The sequence below is a fragment of the Oculina patagonica genome, chromosome 4, assembly GCF_052425735.1.
Source record: "Oculina patagonica isolate OP01 chromosome 4, crgOcupat, whole genome shotgun sequence".
NCBI classification, from domain to species: domain Eukaryota; kingdom Metazoa; phylum Cnidaria; class Anthozoa; order Scleractinia; family Oculinidae; genus Oculina; species Oculina patagonica.
This window is the reverse complement of record NC_135761.1, coordinates 6,829,662-6,846,902: the sequence shown is the minus strand read 5'-3', so window position 1 is coordinate 6,846,902 and position 17,241 is coordinate 6,829,662. Positions and strand designations below refer to the sequence as shown.

Below are 17,241 nucleotides of genomic sequence, written 5' to 3'. Positions count from 1 at the left end.
TTACCGATTTTCGAAGAGCAGATAAGAATGTACAATGCTAAAAGACTATGGCCTTTTCACGAAAAACCCTCCAAACACTTAACAGTATTTTCTCCGGAGACAGTAAACATTAAAAAATTGACCAATTTAACAGCAAACACTAAAAATTATGGGCAAATAACACTAAACACTAAACCCCATTCAGACCCTCTGGGAGTGTTGATCGAAATACGTTTTTAAGTTAAAAACGGTGGGCTTATTAGCGGAGGGGCTTATATCCAGGAGGGCTTATAAGCGGAATAAAAAAAAAAACGTTTCGGAACGAACCACGTGAGTGTTGATTAAAATACGTTTTTAAGTTAAAAACGCATAACGCAACATTTAGCCATGCTCAGTACTGTCATCCGGCAGAGGGGGGCTTATTGCTACCTGGAAACCTGTTTTCAGAGCCTATAACTGGAGGGGCTTATAACCGGAATTTTATGGTATATCAAGCAAGAGCGACAGTGTTTCATCGGGATATCCAAACGTGGAGAAGAGAGTTGAAAATACAACACGCAGCGGAATATTTTTGAGGAAATTCAAGGTGTATAGCCGATGAAACATTGTCTCGAGTGTTTGTTATATCTTTTCAATTGAAACAAAACTATGGAGTAAACAGAGAAATAAAATTTTATAAAGAGTTGCTACGTCTAATGATTGCGTTTTTCGCTGCCGTCAATCACAATTATGGCAACAGCCAACGAACCTTGAAAAAAAGAAACAACAAAATGAATTGAAATCTACCAATCCCAACTGACAGACAGAACCTCAGCACACATACTCATCTGGTACTGTTTAAATAATTGATAATATTTTAAAACACTCTTCCTCAGGAAAAAGAAAAGGCCAAAAATATATGTCATTCAGTAAAAGCTTTTGGAACATGCAGGTATTAATTAAATTAAAGTAAATCACTTAAAGTAGTTCCTCAATGCTTTGTATTATCAGTCTTTTTAGTCCCAAAAGATTCAGTTTGTACTTGTAAATATAATCAAAGACCTCTAAACAGGACTGCAAATAATTTTTTTCACTTGAAAGGACATAATAAAGGGGCACTGCATTGTGTTCTTGCAATTGGGCAAGACACTTTACTCTCATAGTGCCTCTCTCCACCCAGGTTTATAAATGGGAACCGGCTAATTAAATGCTGGGGGTAACTAGCATTCCATCGAGGGGGTGTAGAAATCTACTCCTAGTCGCTTCATGCTACGGAAACCGGGATAAGTTCTGGCCTGATGGGCCACTAGGCTCAAATGCAGACTTATGGTTGAGTTTGAATGAGTACAGTGTATTGTTGCTTTGAGGTTTGGAAATGTGGTTCTGTTAGACGATGTCCATTGTCTGAATGTTATTTCCATCTAGGATCTGTGAAGCAAACTTAGAGTTTCTCATAATAAAATTCTTAACAGGCAAATTTACACAGTTGAGATTGTTTTTTAAATAATCGAATGTATTTTTCTAATGTTCAGGTACAAAAGAGGAACACAAAATTGTCATGCAAGGCATTCTTTACTTGCTGATCTTGATAAACCAGTCAAAGGAGTTCCTTCATCTGGCATTGTCAAGGTGAACTTTAGAGATTATACTGATAAATACAAAGTCAGTTATGCTGAAAATGCAAGTTGCGCAAAGGAAGGTGAAGTTTTACTGGTGTGAGTCACTTTGTTCTGAATGTCCTACTGCATGTTATGCGGCCCAGCGTGGCTGATTTTGTACCATGTCACTGGGACATGCAAACGGCCTATACTCCTTGTTGCTTCAATCGTGCTATAGAAACTAGATAAGCCATTTAACTAAACCATTCAGGGGCACCCAACGAGAAAATTTTACTATAGGTGTCGGAACACCGTTTTTACGTTATAAGTGTACTTTTTGTGCCTTTTAAAGCCTTATTTTTAATCGCTATGAAAAGTGTATCTTTTCGGATACGCTAGCTGAACTTTCAAACTTCCGATAATTTTAGGGAACAAAATATTATTATTGTTGTCATTCATTAGCAGTACCTTTGTTGCTAAGAAACTTGTAAAAACAAACCTGTGATTATATGTGATAAATGATTTATGGTGTAGTTATGTAAAAATCAAAGATTGCCTTCCAAGATCTTCCAATCGATTTTTTTAGTCACGTCAAGCCTCTCTGGTCATGAACAAACTTTCTCTGTCATTGTACATGTAGGTGCTGATTCTCAATGTGATCGATGCGTCATGTTATTGGGTGCGAATCCTGGATCACAGACCTACAGATGCAAACCAGACGTCAAGTCAAATTGTTGACAGCACTGAGTTCTTGAAGCTGACCATGGCTGTCAGTGGATGGTACGCTGACCCAAATCACCGCGTCAAGCAGGAACTGGTTGATGTTGGTGATCTGTGTGCTGTAAAACTGGAAAACAGCAATTCTTTCCACAGGTATTCAATTAGAAATACATGAGTGAAAAAGCCACTAAAATTTAAAATTTGGCTCGGAATGTTGTATTGCATTCTCAAGCAAGATACTCTCACTATACCTTTTTTGTAGACCCAAGAGTAAACAGGTTAGGGAAACTGACATAATTATGGGGTTATCCTGCAACAGATCATTTCGGTGGAATGTCTGTTTGGAAGACCCGAAATCCCCTCAGGTTTTCTTTAGAGAAATTTCGCCTCCAGCCTGAACTGTAGGCTAGAATGGACTCTTATTATATAAACTGCAGTGGTATAGGGAGTGGTAGCAAATCGATAAAAATGGTATCACACATGTGTGGATAAAAATGATATCCACACGTGTGCCAAAATTTTTGACCAATGAGCCAAACGTTATGGATATAAAGTCGAATCATCTTCAAATCTTCCTCGGCAATCTTCGGTAATCTTAGGCAATCATCGGACATTTTAAAAAAGTTTGGAAAATGTTCGGAAACATTTGTACGATCTTCGGACAATACTTTGAAAATGGTCGGAAATCTTTGGAAAATCGTAAAAAACATCGTAATTAGAAGGTTTATATAATCATCAGAATAATACATGGTTGCTTGGATATATGAAATTTATCTTCTCATGTTCATAACTGATATATCGCTCGTTCGCGCTATTGATTTGAACACTTGAAGATAAATTTCATATCTCACGCACCCATGTGTTATCCTCTATTTCTTTCCTTACAATTGAACCTTGTTAAATAAATTAAACACTGTAGGTAGGAACCACTGGAACGTTTTGTTTTCAATGGAATTGGATTATGAATTTAACGGTATATGATCGTTTTGTTTGTAGAGTGAAGGTCTGTAGTGTCACCAAACATGACCACAATAGCAAGCCAGTGGAAGTGGCGGTAAGAATGTTTCTACTGCTTTGTAGTTCTGGAATGAGGATAAGAATAACAGACTGCATATTATATTTATGACTTAAAATCCTTAACTTTCTTAGTTTCTTTTCGTCTTTGTACTTCTGTTGACATGTGTGCGTGTAGAAAAGAGACGCAGAGGCAGAAAAATGGTTGATACATTTAAAACTGCTGCAGATTACTAGAGTTTTAAACTATACAGTAGGATTTTTCCTTTATAATATAAGCATCCTTTTAATACGCAGTAGTGTAGCAGCTCTCGTAAGCTTGTAATTCTACTGGTCCTCTAGTGTAGCAGTTGCTATTGTTTTTGGGGCTATTGGCGTTGCTCCTGTTGTTTGTTCTCTCAAAGGGTAGTGAGTCATTCTGATTCATGCCAAATCTTGCGAGTACAGCTACCCTACCTTCAACACGACTTCCGCGTTATTACAACAATCTCGTTATAAGGTGATGGGGTTCCACGGTACTTAGTACAGAAATTATGCTTTGAGCTCTTTAAGATTGCGTTATCCACTTTTCAAACTTGGAAATCTCCAAAAAAAGCTTCTATTTCTAGCCAAACCCTTAACATGTACCGTTCTTCTTTCACTGATTTTTAACAAGGTAAAGGGTTGTAGTGAGCAAAGTGATTTCACTCCTTCCCTCGATTCCTGTTAAACATAAGCACGAGTGTTTTAAGGCTCCTATAGAATTAGATCTGTTCTCTGAATACCTACGTTTCTAGTTAAATTACATAATATTAATATGCTTAATTGCCATCCGAAATATTGTATTAATGTCGGTATTTTTAAAATAGACCAAACTTAATTTTCCAATTTTTTTATTATTTTTCCTGACCTTTAAAAAACAAAAAGGAAAAATAAGAGTTTACCGAGTTAAGTGGTTTATAGCCACTTTGATTTGATTAAGTTTCCTTCTGCTGTTAGGTTCATTATGTTGACAGAGGAGTTGATGAATCGGTTCACGTGGACAGACTTCTTCAGCTCCCTCCTCAGTTTCATTCTTGTCCATTCCAGGTGTGTTTATAAGATTTGCTTTCTTTTATGGACACCATTCTGTTTTTATGCCAAAAATCCATAGCATTTTTACAAATTAAATGCTTATCTTCTCAGTCTACTGTCCGTCGGAGTGCCAAGTAAATTCAAAATAGCATCTTACACCCGCTTTCAGTGATGCGTGCATAGGGGCTATCTTTCTACATCCCTCTTTAATGTGCTGTTTGAAATGAGTTAATCAAAACCAATGCATACCGGTGTTTGATACATGCAAATGAGCCCACAAGTTCAGAAGGTCATGCTAGTGGGCTGTGATTGGTGGATTTTGATTCCTCTTGTTTGTTTAGCATGTCGAAAGATGGATGTTGATAGAAATTCGCTTAGCTTCGCTATGCACGTAACACTGAAAAGGGGTGTAAGTTGCAGCAAAATTTGGAAAACGTCCTGATAGCACTGCATAAAATTACTACAAAATAGGTAGGACTTCATTCACACATTGTCTTGAAGCATTACAAAACAACACAGATGTAGCTTTTATGGCACCCTTGTGCACCACATGTATGTTGTGGTCAAATCCTGGGTTAATCGATTTTTTAGAAACCCGGTGCCTGTAATAGAGGAACATGAAATCCTTAGGACACACATGGAATAAGATTGATAAGATATTGTTTTGTTTTTATTTTGTAAACGCTAGGCTGTTGAAGTGTTTGTCTGTGGAGTGCAGCCCCTGGACAAAGATATAGAATGGACAGATCAGGTACATTATGGGGCTGTTTGTGACTTGAGAAGATTATTGGACAACAGTCAATACAATCAATGTTTTTGTTAGATTGCTGGAGATAGTTAAGGCTGGATATCCCGCAATGCCCACGGGTGTTAGGGGCGGTGTTAAAATGCCCAGTTGGCTGACAAAATGCAGGCAACAGTGTGGCAATGAAAGCCATGTAATAAACTTGTTATTAATTTTCACTACATTGTTGCTCAAAATCGCACCAAGTGAGGCATCTGTTGTGTTCATGATGTGGTTCAAAGAGAGATAACAACATCCAGTGTTGGTTAACTTATTTCAGACATCAGCCTTTGTCGTGCATCTCATCGAAGGCAAGGAAATGGAAGGAAAAGTTGTTTTGAGGTGAGATTTTATTTGTATCCTTTTATACCGTAAAATTCCGGTTATAAGCCCCCCCCCCCCCCCCCCCCGTTTTAGGGCCATCTACAGTGGAACTTCGATTTAACGAACCTCTATATAGCGAAGTCCTCGATATAACGAACGATATTCTTCGCCCCAGTAATAGTAAAATATATGGAAAGAACCTCGATATAACGAAACCTCGTTATAGCGAACATATTTTGCCAGTCCCTTGGCCCTTCGTTATATCGAGGTTCCGCTGTATCTGGCAACAAAAAAATACATCCGATTATAAGCCCTCCCGGATATAAGCCCACCTCTGCCGGATGACAGTACTGAACAGGGCTGAATGTTGCTTTATTATGTGTTTTTAACTTAAAAACGTTATTTCGACCAACACTCCCGTGGCTCGTTTCGAAACGTTTTTTCATTCCGCTTATAAGCCCTCCCGGATATAAGCCCCTCCGTTTATAAGCCCACCCAAAACCCCTTACGAAGTTGTATAAGCCCAGGGCTTATAACCGGAATTTTACGGTATAGGTTAATGTATTGCCTTTCGAAAGAAGCAATATTTTTGGCTACCTAAATCAATAGTCTGCTTGTCACTTAACCAAGGATTATTGCGTAACGTGTGTCTGAACGTGAACATATTACCATCTAATTGAATTTAAGCCATTTTAACTTTGTTTAATAATGTTGTTGGCCAGCTTTCTTTGTAACACAATTGCTAAAAGCGCTGTTACACGTGCTCTTAACACTTGCAATTTGTATCGAAATTTTGTTGGGATAAAAGTTGCCGAGAATTGCCTCACGTAATACCGTAATGAACGTGTATCGAGACCTTTTTTGGCAGCAAAAATTGCTCGAAGTGGAATAACGTTCTACTTTTCATATAGCAATCGTAAAAACGCTGCAAAGAATCTGTTGCCTAACGGTGCCACACCAAGCAACATTTTGGAAAATTTGACTCGCTGCGGTGCAACGTAATAGCAAACTAAAAGGCGCATGAAATTTAAGTTCGCAGTAAATCATATGGCAGCATTATAGTGGCTACATGAAATATTTCTTCCCTTGTTTTCCCTGTTAGAGAAGTTAATCTGTTTTCCTGTCTCTGATATAATTAAGTTATTGTTTTTATTTTTAGCTTGGGTAACACAATGTGGTTGGATCCTTTGGTTGAAAGGAAGTACTTGAAGAGCATCAATGTTACTACTAATGTGGTTAATGTCAGGATGGAGTTACTGAAGGAAAAACGTGCCACCGAAAACAGACAGGTGGGAGATTTATAGTACATACATGTGCAAATAAGAAGGAATTAGTGAAGTCTTCACTGGTACGGCGAGAAATAATGCAGCTGATGTTTCAAGCCATAAAAAAAAAAAAAAATAAAAAATAAAAAAAAAAAACGGTCAGCTTCGAGCCAAAGTGGCGCATACTGCCGGAGCTTATCCCGGTTTCCTTAGCATTAAGCAGCTAGGAGTATTTCTACTCCCCCCTGGATGGGATGCTAGTCCATCGCAGGGAACCCTCCAGCATTATTTTGCCGGTACCCATTTAATGTCAGGATGGAGTTGAGAGTAAAGTCTCTTGCCCAAGAACACAACACAGTGACCCCGACCAGGCCTCGAACCCGAAACGCTCGCTCCGGAGTCCGGCGCGCTAACCATTAGACCACCGCGCCTCCCACAGTTTCAAGCCATAGTTTTCACAAATTGATTTTCCTCCAGTTTTCTGCTTTTGCTTAGCACAAATAATAACACTTACAGAGCTTCTTCGGTATTTTATAGTTCAGTCACACTGTCGCTTAATCCTGAGAGGGGTACATAAGTTGAATCATATTTTTTTGTTCTCTCAACCCAAAAGCCAGATATAGTCACTCGGAAAAGTTTAACTGTACTTACGTGTGTTGTTTCTTAACTTTATTTACAGCATGTGCGCTTGCTCAGAAACCTCTGTGAAGGAGTGATTGATCTGCTTCCTTTGGAGGGTACACCAAACAGCCCTGGAGAGATCAGGTACAGCAAAATCCTCCCTGTTGCTTACAGGCTTGATCAACTGTAAATGAGAGGAGACAAAAGTTGAAGGACGAGAGTTTTCTTTTACTATCATCGATTGTTTGAGTTGATTGGCATCTTCCTGTCATATGACCGAGACTCGCGTCTACACTCGCTTAATGTTGTGCAGTTGAAATTCGTTGAAAGCGCATCAGAATCGATAAAAACGCAGAAGATTTGTACGATAGTTTTCTTCCACTTATTAGTTCGCGGTCAAACAATTCAAGGGTACACGAAAGTTGACATCATCTGCCCGTTAAAAAAGCCAAAACTCTCATAGATTATCGTCAAAGTTTGAGCAGCTTCGAATTCAGTGGCAGCACGCGATTTGATCGGTTGTTATTGTTTAATATGTCAATCAAGAGCTGTTCAAAGCTAATAAGCATATAATTGTATTTTTTATGTGATTTTGTAGTGCTGAGCAGTTGCCCGCACTGGAAACAATTGTGCTGCCTGAGGATGGATTCCATTCTGTTTATGTGTCTGCTGTGGAAAATCCAGGACTCTTCTTTATCCAGCTGAAATCATCGGAAGAAAGGTACGTTAAAGAGATGTGGTGTAGTCCATATTGCACATGATGATTAAAGTTGCTATGTTATGATAGATAACATAGAAACTTTTTTGTAAAGAACAAATGCTTAAAATTCTTGATCTTATCTTTTTCCATTTATGTATAGCTTAGAGGAACTGAAACAAAAGATCAACTTTGGAGTCAGTAGAGTTAACTTGGAAGGAACCGAAATTACAATTGGTTCCTTATGTGTTGCAAAGTTCTCAGAGGATGACTTGTAAGTTACTTAAATACACGCCTAATTTATATTATTTATAATTAGCCGCCCTTGTTTTGCTAACATTCAGGGTAATTATTACAACATAGGACAAAATGGGTTACTAAAATTTTACCGTTCACCCCTGCACAGCGCTGAATCTGTTTGCTGATGTATCGCACTGATTTGGAATGAATTTTAACTGCATATTTTGTAGTCAGAAAAGAAAGCTACAATATCACGAACCTTGTGCGATATACTAGATCTTAGAAGGCAAAGGTAAAGCCACTTTGTTTGTACACAGTTTGTGTTTAAAACTTGCGGCTTGTGGAGTCTCTTTATGAAACAAATACTTTAAATTGGCACAACAACTGTCTAAGGGCTGACCAGTTGGCGGGAATTACCGAGAACAAATCAGGTTAGTGACAGGATGGATGATTGGATCCCGCAACCTCCAGGTTTCAAGATCAGTGCCCTAAACCAAAAGAAGAAACCAGTGAAAATCGATTTATAGCCATGGTTTTATTTTACCAGGTGGTATCGAGCCCGTGTCCTGGGCAGCAGACCAGACAATGAATATGACGTGTTTTATGTAGACTTTGGTGACAGGGAATGGGTGACAGCGGATAGGATTGTTCCTGCCTGGACAAGTATCTTACAACTACCTCTCCAGGCTATAGAGTGTTCTCTGGTCAATGTGGACCCTCGTGGTGAGTCAAAGCAGTTGTTATCACATTTGCAGTGGTAAGAGTGCTCGCCTCCCACCAATTCGGCCTGGGTTCAATTCTGGCCAGGTGCCATATGTGGGTTGAGTTTGTTGTTGGTTCTCGACTTGCTCCGAGGGTTCCAGCTATAGCTGATGTGGCCTCCTCTCTAAATATGGTAATTTATATTTTAAGTGAAAGTTTACCAACCAGAGTACCATTGGCTCTTGAACAAGGTGTTCTTTTATTTAACACTTGACTTGCGGTTCTTCGCGCCTAATGGCAAAAAATAGCGTGCAAAGCCAAAAAAAACAAGAGATGATATTACTTTCTCAGTTTTGCCATTGACCGCTATTCATGTTACAGAAAACTGTACATAAGGAAAATTAATTTCAGTGATAATTTACTAATGGTGGCTAATTAAAATCAACAGAAAATGAGTGGAGTGAAGAGAGCAGTAATGAATTCTGGGATATGGTGAATGATCAGCTGCTTTTTGCCAAGGTAACATTGAGCGTCTATGCTTCTTTGCATGCTTGGATGGGGTGCTAGTTCAAGGTTGAAGTAGCATAGCAGCTGGTTGAACTTTTCTCCAGCATTCTGTCAGGTTGCTCAAGCAAGTCGATAGTACCCATTTACACCTGACAGAAGAATCGTTGACCCATGAAAAACGTAAACCATGAACGATACGATCCAAGCGTTTACTGGGAAATCGGAAAAACAAACGGGTTGCATAAATCATGCTCTTTAGGCTCTCAAAGAATGAAAATATCTTGATTATCAATAAAAGGAATATTACTAAGCTTACTAAGGCTGTCTACCGAGAATACCATTCGGTCTTATTATGCTTTTTACAGGGCCAACGATTCTTCAATTAGGTATATACACCTGAGTGGAGAGAGGCACTGTGATAGTAAAGTAAAAGTGTCTTGCTTAAAAACACAACACAGTGACCCCAGTCATCGCTCAAACTTGGTCCACTCGAACCTGAGTCTAGCGCGCTAAAGCATTTGGCCACCACGTAATACAGCTATATTTCATTTTCCGTGTTTTATTTTTGATACGCCATTAACTGCATCATCCTTTATTTCAGGTGAAATCTAAGAGCACATCATTAGTTGCTGGATGTCACAGATTTGCCATCGAACTTTACAATACCAATACTGAACATGACGTCATCATCAGCCACGAGATGGTGGCAGAGGGGCATGCGCAATCATCTCCTGAAGGAATCAAGGTTCGTGTAGTCCCCGAGAATCAGAAGAGGTCATTACCTCATTTCTCGAAGTCACTGAAACCATTAAAAAATTAAATAATGCAGTGTTGATTTGCAACTGAGGTGCAATTAGGAAAAAGAAAAGAGCAGAAGCTACTTGAAGGGACAAAGGATTGCTTTCTCCCCACTGCCGGTTTTGGAATTCACTGACCTATCGTCAGTGGAAGAACTACATTATCAGAAAAGTCATGTGTCTTGTGAGCACAACACTAACAACTTTTGTTTGTTTGTTTTCGAACAGATATTGTTCCCATACTCTACCCCATCTAGTGAACAAGAAGACTACGACGTAAGTACAGAGTCAAAACTAATAAAGCAGGGACGAGGGTAGAATTTTATCTACAACTGTCAATAAACAAAGGGGTTTATTTCGTACTAAACATTCTCGTTTGGACCACTTGTGTTTGCAAGAGGATAATGCCTGCGGGAACGTTCGTTGAAAATTGAGCATTTGGTCGAAAATGAAGCTTTTCAGAAGGGCAACTGTGATATTCTGGGAAAAAATGGTCTAGTCATACGATTTAGCCAGAAAGGCGATCATATATTTTCATACCGCACGATTAATTTTCTACTGAAGTTCCTGCATTTTTGAACCATGTTCACTTATTCGTTTTGTGTTCCAGTTTCCATACCAGCAGATACCAGATATGTGTCTACAAGCCCATCAGTGCTGGGTAAGTAAAGAAGAAAGAATTCTCACTTTTTCAGTTTTTCAGTATGGTAGTTATTTATTCACTTTCCTTTTTCAATGGCTGCGCTTTTTGATTGGCTAAAATAACTTGTGCATAACTAACCGGTTGGTACACGTATCCTAACCGCTAAACTACAGAATATATTGGATAGAGATTGTGCCTGTTGATTTATGCCGCGATATAGAAGACCACAGTGCACTTGTTGTTTACCATTCTGCAAACATATTGTTTGCAGTGATGGACGTATTGACTTCACCTAAAGTGCCTATAAAATGAACAGCTTTTTTAGTCCTCGAAAGCATTAGACGCCGAGTCGCCGAAACATTCTGCAGATCATGTAAATGGACGCGATTGTTATAAAATCGCTATTTGAACAGATAAAATATCGTGTTCAATATAAACTGACGGTCTCTTACAGTTGTTGCTCTTTACATTGGAATCTACATAATATCTGAGTACATGTAAGTATTTCAACACGATGTGATGTTCCAGAGCTCGAGCGTTCGTTGTTGGCTCATGAAAACATACGCTATTTATTCCCTGACATAAATTACTATGATTTTTAATACTTTCGGCTGTTTGCGAGATCCAAATCTATATGGACCGGTGGAAACGTTCATTGATAAGGGGTTTAACTGCACTAAGGCTTTCGAAAACTCACGAACCTTACAGTTCAATAAGCCATAATTTCCTTGATTCCCTTTACCAATGCTTCATAAAGAGTCTTGGTGCACATCCTTTCATATGGAAATGAGTTTGATTTGCAAGATAATGAACGCACCAGTGAACCTCATTTCAGTAAAATAGTTATCTATAAAGCTGAAAATGATGATGAAAAGAAAACAAAACGTTTTAAACTTAAATTAAGTCACCGTCAGGGTAATTTTGAAGTTATTTTTATCATTTTAGCTTGTTAATATTTATTTTAACGCAAAGAAAACATTATGACAAAGCTCATGAAAGGTTGTACTCGATGACTTTTTTTATAAATAAATAAACAAAAAATAATAAATAAATGGGAATTTACAGTGGCAACTTCGACATAGTGGCTCTTCTTGATCCCACTGATTCCAGATCGAATTGGAAAACAGGGGAAGACTGCCTATTCTCAACCAGCTGTTGCATGCGTTTTTGGCTGCCGTCAATAAAAATATTCGCCGGCTCGCAACGTTAGTAGAATATCTTTCGCAGGTGGAACCGTTGATTGAAGACGAACTTTCAAAGAGTAGAATTTTATTGCGGCCGTGTTTCCCTTTGTTATTTTTAAACTCTGCAAAACATAATCAGGGATGAAAGTAAACAATTTATAAACTACAAATATATTCCACCAAACAGACACTGCCAGACTGCATGGCGCTAAATTTTAATTTTTATTACTATCTTTTCCACTTATTTTCATGGCGCTTTATTAGAATTTTAAGTTTTATCAAGTTAAGGTATACATGTGTTTTTGCCCTGGCAATAATAAACTTTGATTATCATTATATCTTCACATAAAATATTTCCTCATGACAAATATTCATTCGTCTTTCCGGCTGTCATGCACGAACATGATATGTGAAAGTGAAAACAATAAAGTAATACACGAAGGTGCAATTTTTGGACTTGAACTATTTACAGCTAAATTATCAGACATCAGAAATCGCGACAAAATTATTTTTACGTGCACCCCTTTACAATATGTTTTTGCCAGCCATGAATTTTCTCCGGCGTTTATGGTCGACAAACACCTGTTAAACTAGTGACTTGCCTTTAAAATGAATAGATAAAATGTGAAACTTATACACAAACAGTTCAGTGCAGCTTTGTTCAAATTAAGCTCAGCAGGTGAACTAGGTTTGAGTAAAATTATTTTTCAAATGCACAAGAAACTTCGAACACGTTTTTGTCAATTTCCGGACGGGAAACGCGTGATTTTTTTACTTCTGTTTTTGTTTTTTGTTTCTTTTTTTGTTCAGAAAAGAAATAAAACATTCTCTTTACGGTGATGGACGTAGAGACTTCCGCTAGTGGGCGACTTAACAGGTAGATGCAATGTTTCTCTAACGAGTGCCTTACTTGATTCTCTAAAGAAGTAAGGCAGTTGTTGAATCCTTTTCTCGCGCCGTCTCAGTGTATCCCTATAACTCTTCTTCTGGAGAATTGTCTTCGATTTTTGCTGTTGTCTGCTCTCGCTGCTTCATGTTTTCCTCTGTTCCCACCTGACAAGACTGGGTAGGCAAACTGGGTTTCATTGACAAGGCTTCCGTGGTAGAATTCCGCTTTTGACAGAAATTCCGAATGATTGCCTTAAAATCTGGTTTTAGGAAAGCGTACAGGAGTGGATTTACCAGTGAACTGGTCGCTATCGTGAAAAGCGAAACAGTAGGCAAAGTCTCAGGAACGATGTCGAACCGATTGAAAACAGATCCTGCAGTTGTCATGTATAAAATTGGCAACCAAGAGAGTAAGAATGCCATGGAAATTACGCAAAAGACTTTAGCCACTTGAGCGTCCGATGAAATTCGTCCTCGTTCGTTCCGCTGTTCTCTGGCGGATTCAAAGTCTCTTCTCATTGTTAAACTTCGTCGCACTTGCCTGAAAATCCGAACGTAGGCGAAAGTTATAAAAATATAAGGGACGACAACGCCAAGAATCTCCAGTACCACCATATACACAACGTGGATTAATAGGGTACCATCTGCGTCCCACGCTAGCGCAAGTAAGGAATAAATGATTGGAATCAACCACGCAACTACGATGGCTCTTTTGAATAACGTTGGTGCGCGGTACGGATAATGTAGCGGCTTCATTATTGCAACATAGCGATCGTATGTTACTGCGCAAATGTTTGCAACACCAGAGGTTAATATTATTGTGGTGAAGTAGCTCTCGACGACCGATGTGAGTCTTGATAAGTTGTAAAGGCAGTAAAACGCCTCCAGTCAGTATGTCCGATACGGCAAGTGATACTATCAACCAATTCGATTACTCGTGAGTTGCAGAAATATTCAAATGTTAAATGAAAACAAGCTCAAAGACTTCCTACAATCTATATGAACGTATATCGCTAAGTGTTGTTTAAATTGGTTAAAATATCAAAGAAACAGGAGATTTTATTACAAATCACGCGCACGCGCCCATATTTTTATCCAATCATAAATATCTCGTAAAGTTGTCGATGTCAGTCGTTGTACTTCGTGCCATACTTTAAATACAATGCATAATGATGAACCTAAGGTGTCCCCCGCGACCTTAAAGGCTGTTCTTTAACCGTAGGTAGATTCAACGTAATTGCTTGACTTTGCCTTCAAGACGTTAGTATGACACATATTATAACTGACAGCTGACGATAGGTATTTAGGCTGTTCTTATTGGATATTGACAGAATTGACAGAACCATAGCAAAAATTTCGTCAGGGAGGGACTAGTTCTCAATAGTTCTCGTTTTTGTACTTCCGTTCAAGAATTCTTTGTTCCAAACAGCCAATCAAAAAAATTCGAATTAATTCAAAAATCCTTTGTCCCCAGATCCCTTTGTTTCTCGTGCCGAGGCTTCGCCGGCTAAGAGAAGCGATAAGGGCTATGGGGACGAGAACGAGTCCATTGCAGCTGTGTTCAAATTATGCTCAGCAGGTAAACTCGATTTGAGTAAAATTTCTCTTTTCGAACATGTTTTCCTCAAGGTTTTCGCTTTGCCGAGATGAATTTTTCCAAAAAGAAAGAAATAAAACATACTCTTTTCAGTGATGGCAATAAGGATTTCAACTCGTAGGTGACTTAACAGGTAGTCTCAATGTTACTCTAACGAGCGTCTCTCTTGATGCTCTCAAGGAGTAAGGCAGTTGTTAAATTCTTATTTCGACGTCGCAGAGTAAATCAGTTCCTACATGTCATACTCTTCTGGTGACTTGTCCTCGGTCTTTGCTATTGTCTGGCCTTATTGCTTCCTGTTTTCCTCTAATCCCACCTGGCGAGACAGAGAAGTAATACTGGGTTTCATTGACACGGCTTCCGTGTTAGAATTCTTTTGACAGAAATTCCGAATGATCGCCTTGAAATCCGGTTTAAGGAAAGCGTATAATAGTGGATTTACCAGTGAGCTAGTCGCTATTGTGAAAAGCGAAACAGTAGGCAAAGCGTCAGGGACGATGTCGAACTGATTGAAAACAGATTCTGCAGTTGTCATGTATAAGATTGGCAACCAAGAGAGTAAAAATGCTATGGAGATTATGCAAAAGACTTTAGCCACTTGGGCGTCCGATGAAATACGTCCTCGTTCGTTCCTCTGCTCTCTGGCGGATTCAAAGTCTTTTCTCATTGTTAAGCTTCGTCGCACTTGCCTGAAAATCCGAACGTAAGCGAAAGTTATGAAGATATAAGGCACGACAACGCCAAGAATTTCCAAGATCACCATGTACACAACGTGGATTGTTAGGGAAGGATCCTCATCCCATGGCCACGCTAGCGCAAGTAAAGAATAAAAGATTGGAATCAACCACGCAACTACGATGGCTCTTTTGAATAACATTGGTGCGCGGTACGGATAATGTAGCGGCTTCATTATTGCAGCATGGCGATCGTATGTTACTGCGCAAATGTTAGCAACACCAGAGAGTAATATTATGGCGGTGAAATAAGTTGTGATGACTGATGTGGGCTTGATGAGTGTTAAAGGAAGAAAAACTCCCCCTGTTAATATGTCCGATACAGCAAGTGATACTATCAACCAATTCGTGTAGGTTCGTAGAGTTTTGTTAGAGCAAACCAAAGCGCAAACAGAGACATTTGATGCCACGATAAGAACTGACAGAATGCCTAGAGAAATTGTCAAGCTTATCTCCTGGGCTGATTCGGCCATATTTTCTGTTGATAATTTTGGCTTGAGGGTAACCGTTGATATATTCGTGTTATTACTTTGCTATATGCGCGCAAGAGGCATATTTAAGTTGACTGCTGAGTTTTGTTTAATTGCTTCATATGATTAAACAGAACTCGTGTGAATAAATATGACAATTTTTTATGAATGAATGTGACGGATTTTTTTAATATTTTTTTTTTCTCCGGAGATACTGGTACCTGTATTAGGAGATACTCTAAAATGCTAATGTATATGAATGTGACAGCGCTCCATATATTCCGTTTCAAAAAATGACATTTCAATGCAAAATTGCTAGCCGCTTTTACTCAAATTGCCTTAAGATTAATAATATCTCTCCGTGGGTATCAGCCGAAGAAATATTACTTGAACTTTATTTAATTTGTTGCTTTCGTTGTGATGCGAGTTTGAACTTTAGTAATGAATATCACGGGAATGAATTCAATCAAGCTAATTAGCGCTCACCTGAACACAGTATGGTATTTCATGATAATTTCCACAAACTACACATGTTTAGGACCCTTGTACTAGCCTTCTTTTTTTTTGCCCTTGCGGCTTTTGAAAAAAAAATTCGGTTGAAGACAGTGTTTTTTTTTTTTTTTTTGCCAATTTATAGCCTGCTTATCAGTCGTTTTCTTTTCCGAGATCGCAAAAAGCGCGTGAAAGCTTGGGGTTGTTTAGTTTGTTGTCGTTGGTCGACGCAAAACGATATTAAAAAAATATCGTTAGGGGGTATCTTATTCAGAATCGTTTCTTTGTATCTAACTGCGCAGATGAGATAAACTGCGTGTAATTAAATATAATTACTTGTCAATGTTAATGCCTATTCAACAAACATGGTCATTTTCGAGACCAAGAGTAGCAAGGCTCACCTCTCTGATAAAGGCGCAAATTTAACCCTCATAAATTTTATCTTATTTTAGCTTCAGTAAATGTGCGATTTTTATGTTATACAATTATTAACCACATGTTCTAATTTTCAGTTTTTTTCAACATCCATATTCTAAAAACACTGATTTTTTTCATTTCCAAAGGCGATTCGTAATAAAGTTATTAATGTCCCAGTTCCGTGATTGCTGTGTATCCTGACGGGTTGTTTGGTATGATATTAAAAACGAATATTATTGCAGCCAAAAGACAAACAATAATAGACAAAAAAAAGACGCACACATGTTTGGCGTAATGTGGGGGGGACACATCCTTGCGGTTGGCATACCAAGCGACTTAGAGTTGCATGACCTTTTAAAGCCTCACTTATCTCCAGTGCAGCCCCGCACTGGAATCAGACAAGAGTATTGGCAGGTCAATATAAAAGCACGTGACCTCAAATACAATGACCTAATAAAGCCTCACTTATCTCCAGCACTACCGCACTGGCGACGGACAAGAGTATTGGCAGGTCAAATTGACGGTCAAACTGAACA

At 38.7% G+C, this 17,241-nt stretch overlaps 2 protein-coding genes and 1 pseudogene across 2 annotated transcripts in view; 1 reads left to right on the top strand and 2 right to left on the bottom strand.

Moving 5' to 3' along the window:
- LOC144649262 (uncharacterized) overlaps positions 1 to 17,241 on the top strand; it is a 49,005-nt gene that overhangs the window by 21,497 nt on the left and 10,267 nt on the right. Inside the window, 16 exon segments of the mRNA XM_078508734.1 lie at positions 855 to 910; positions 1,491 to 1,587; positions 2,197 to 2,429; positions 3,273 to 3,330; positions 4,269 to 4,358; positions 5,032 to 5,094; positions 5,408 to 5,469; positions 6,611 to 6,740; positions 7,396 to 7,481; positions 7,936 to 8,058; positions 8,198 to 8,308; positions 8,822 to 8,997; positions 9,425 to 9,495; positions 10,085 to 10,228; positions 10,509 to 10,556; positions 10,891 to 10,941. Of these exon segments, the coding sequence (XP_078364860.1) occupies positions 855 to 910; positions 1,491 to 1,587; positions 2,197 to 2,429; positions 3,273 to 3,330; positions 4,269 to 4,358; positions 5,032 to 5,094; positions 5,408 to 5,469; positions 6,611 to 6,740; positions 7,396 to 7,481; positions 7,936 to 8,058; positions 8,198 to 8,308; positions 8,822 to 8,997; positions 9,425 to 9,495; positions 10,085 to 10,228; positions 10,509 to 10,556; positions 10,891 to 10,941 (1,599 nt within the window).
- LOC144651372 (trace amine-associated receptor 7c-like) lies at positions 12,328 to 13,926 on the bottom strand (annotated as a pseudogene).
- Positions 14,879 to 16,060, bottom strand: LOC144651371 (histamine H2 receptor-like). The gene has a single exon (XM_078511306.1). The coding sequence runs from the start codon at positions 15,797 to 15,799 to the stop codon at positions 14,879 to 14,881; it is 921 nt and encodes a 306-aa protein (XP_078367432.1). The 5' UTR covers positions 15,800 to 16,060.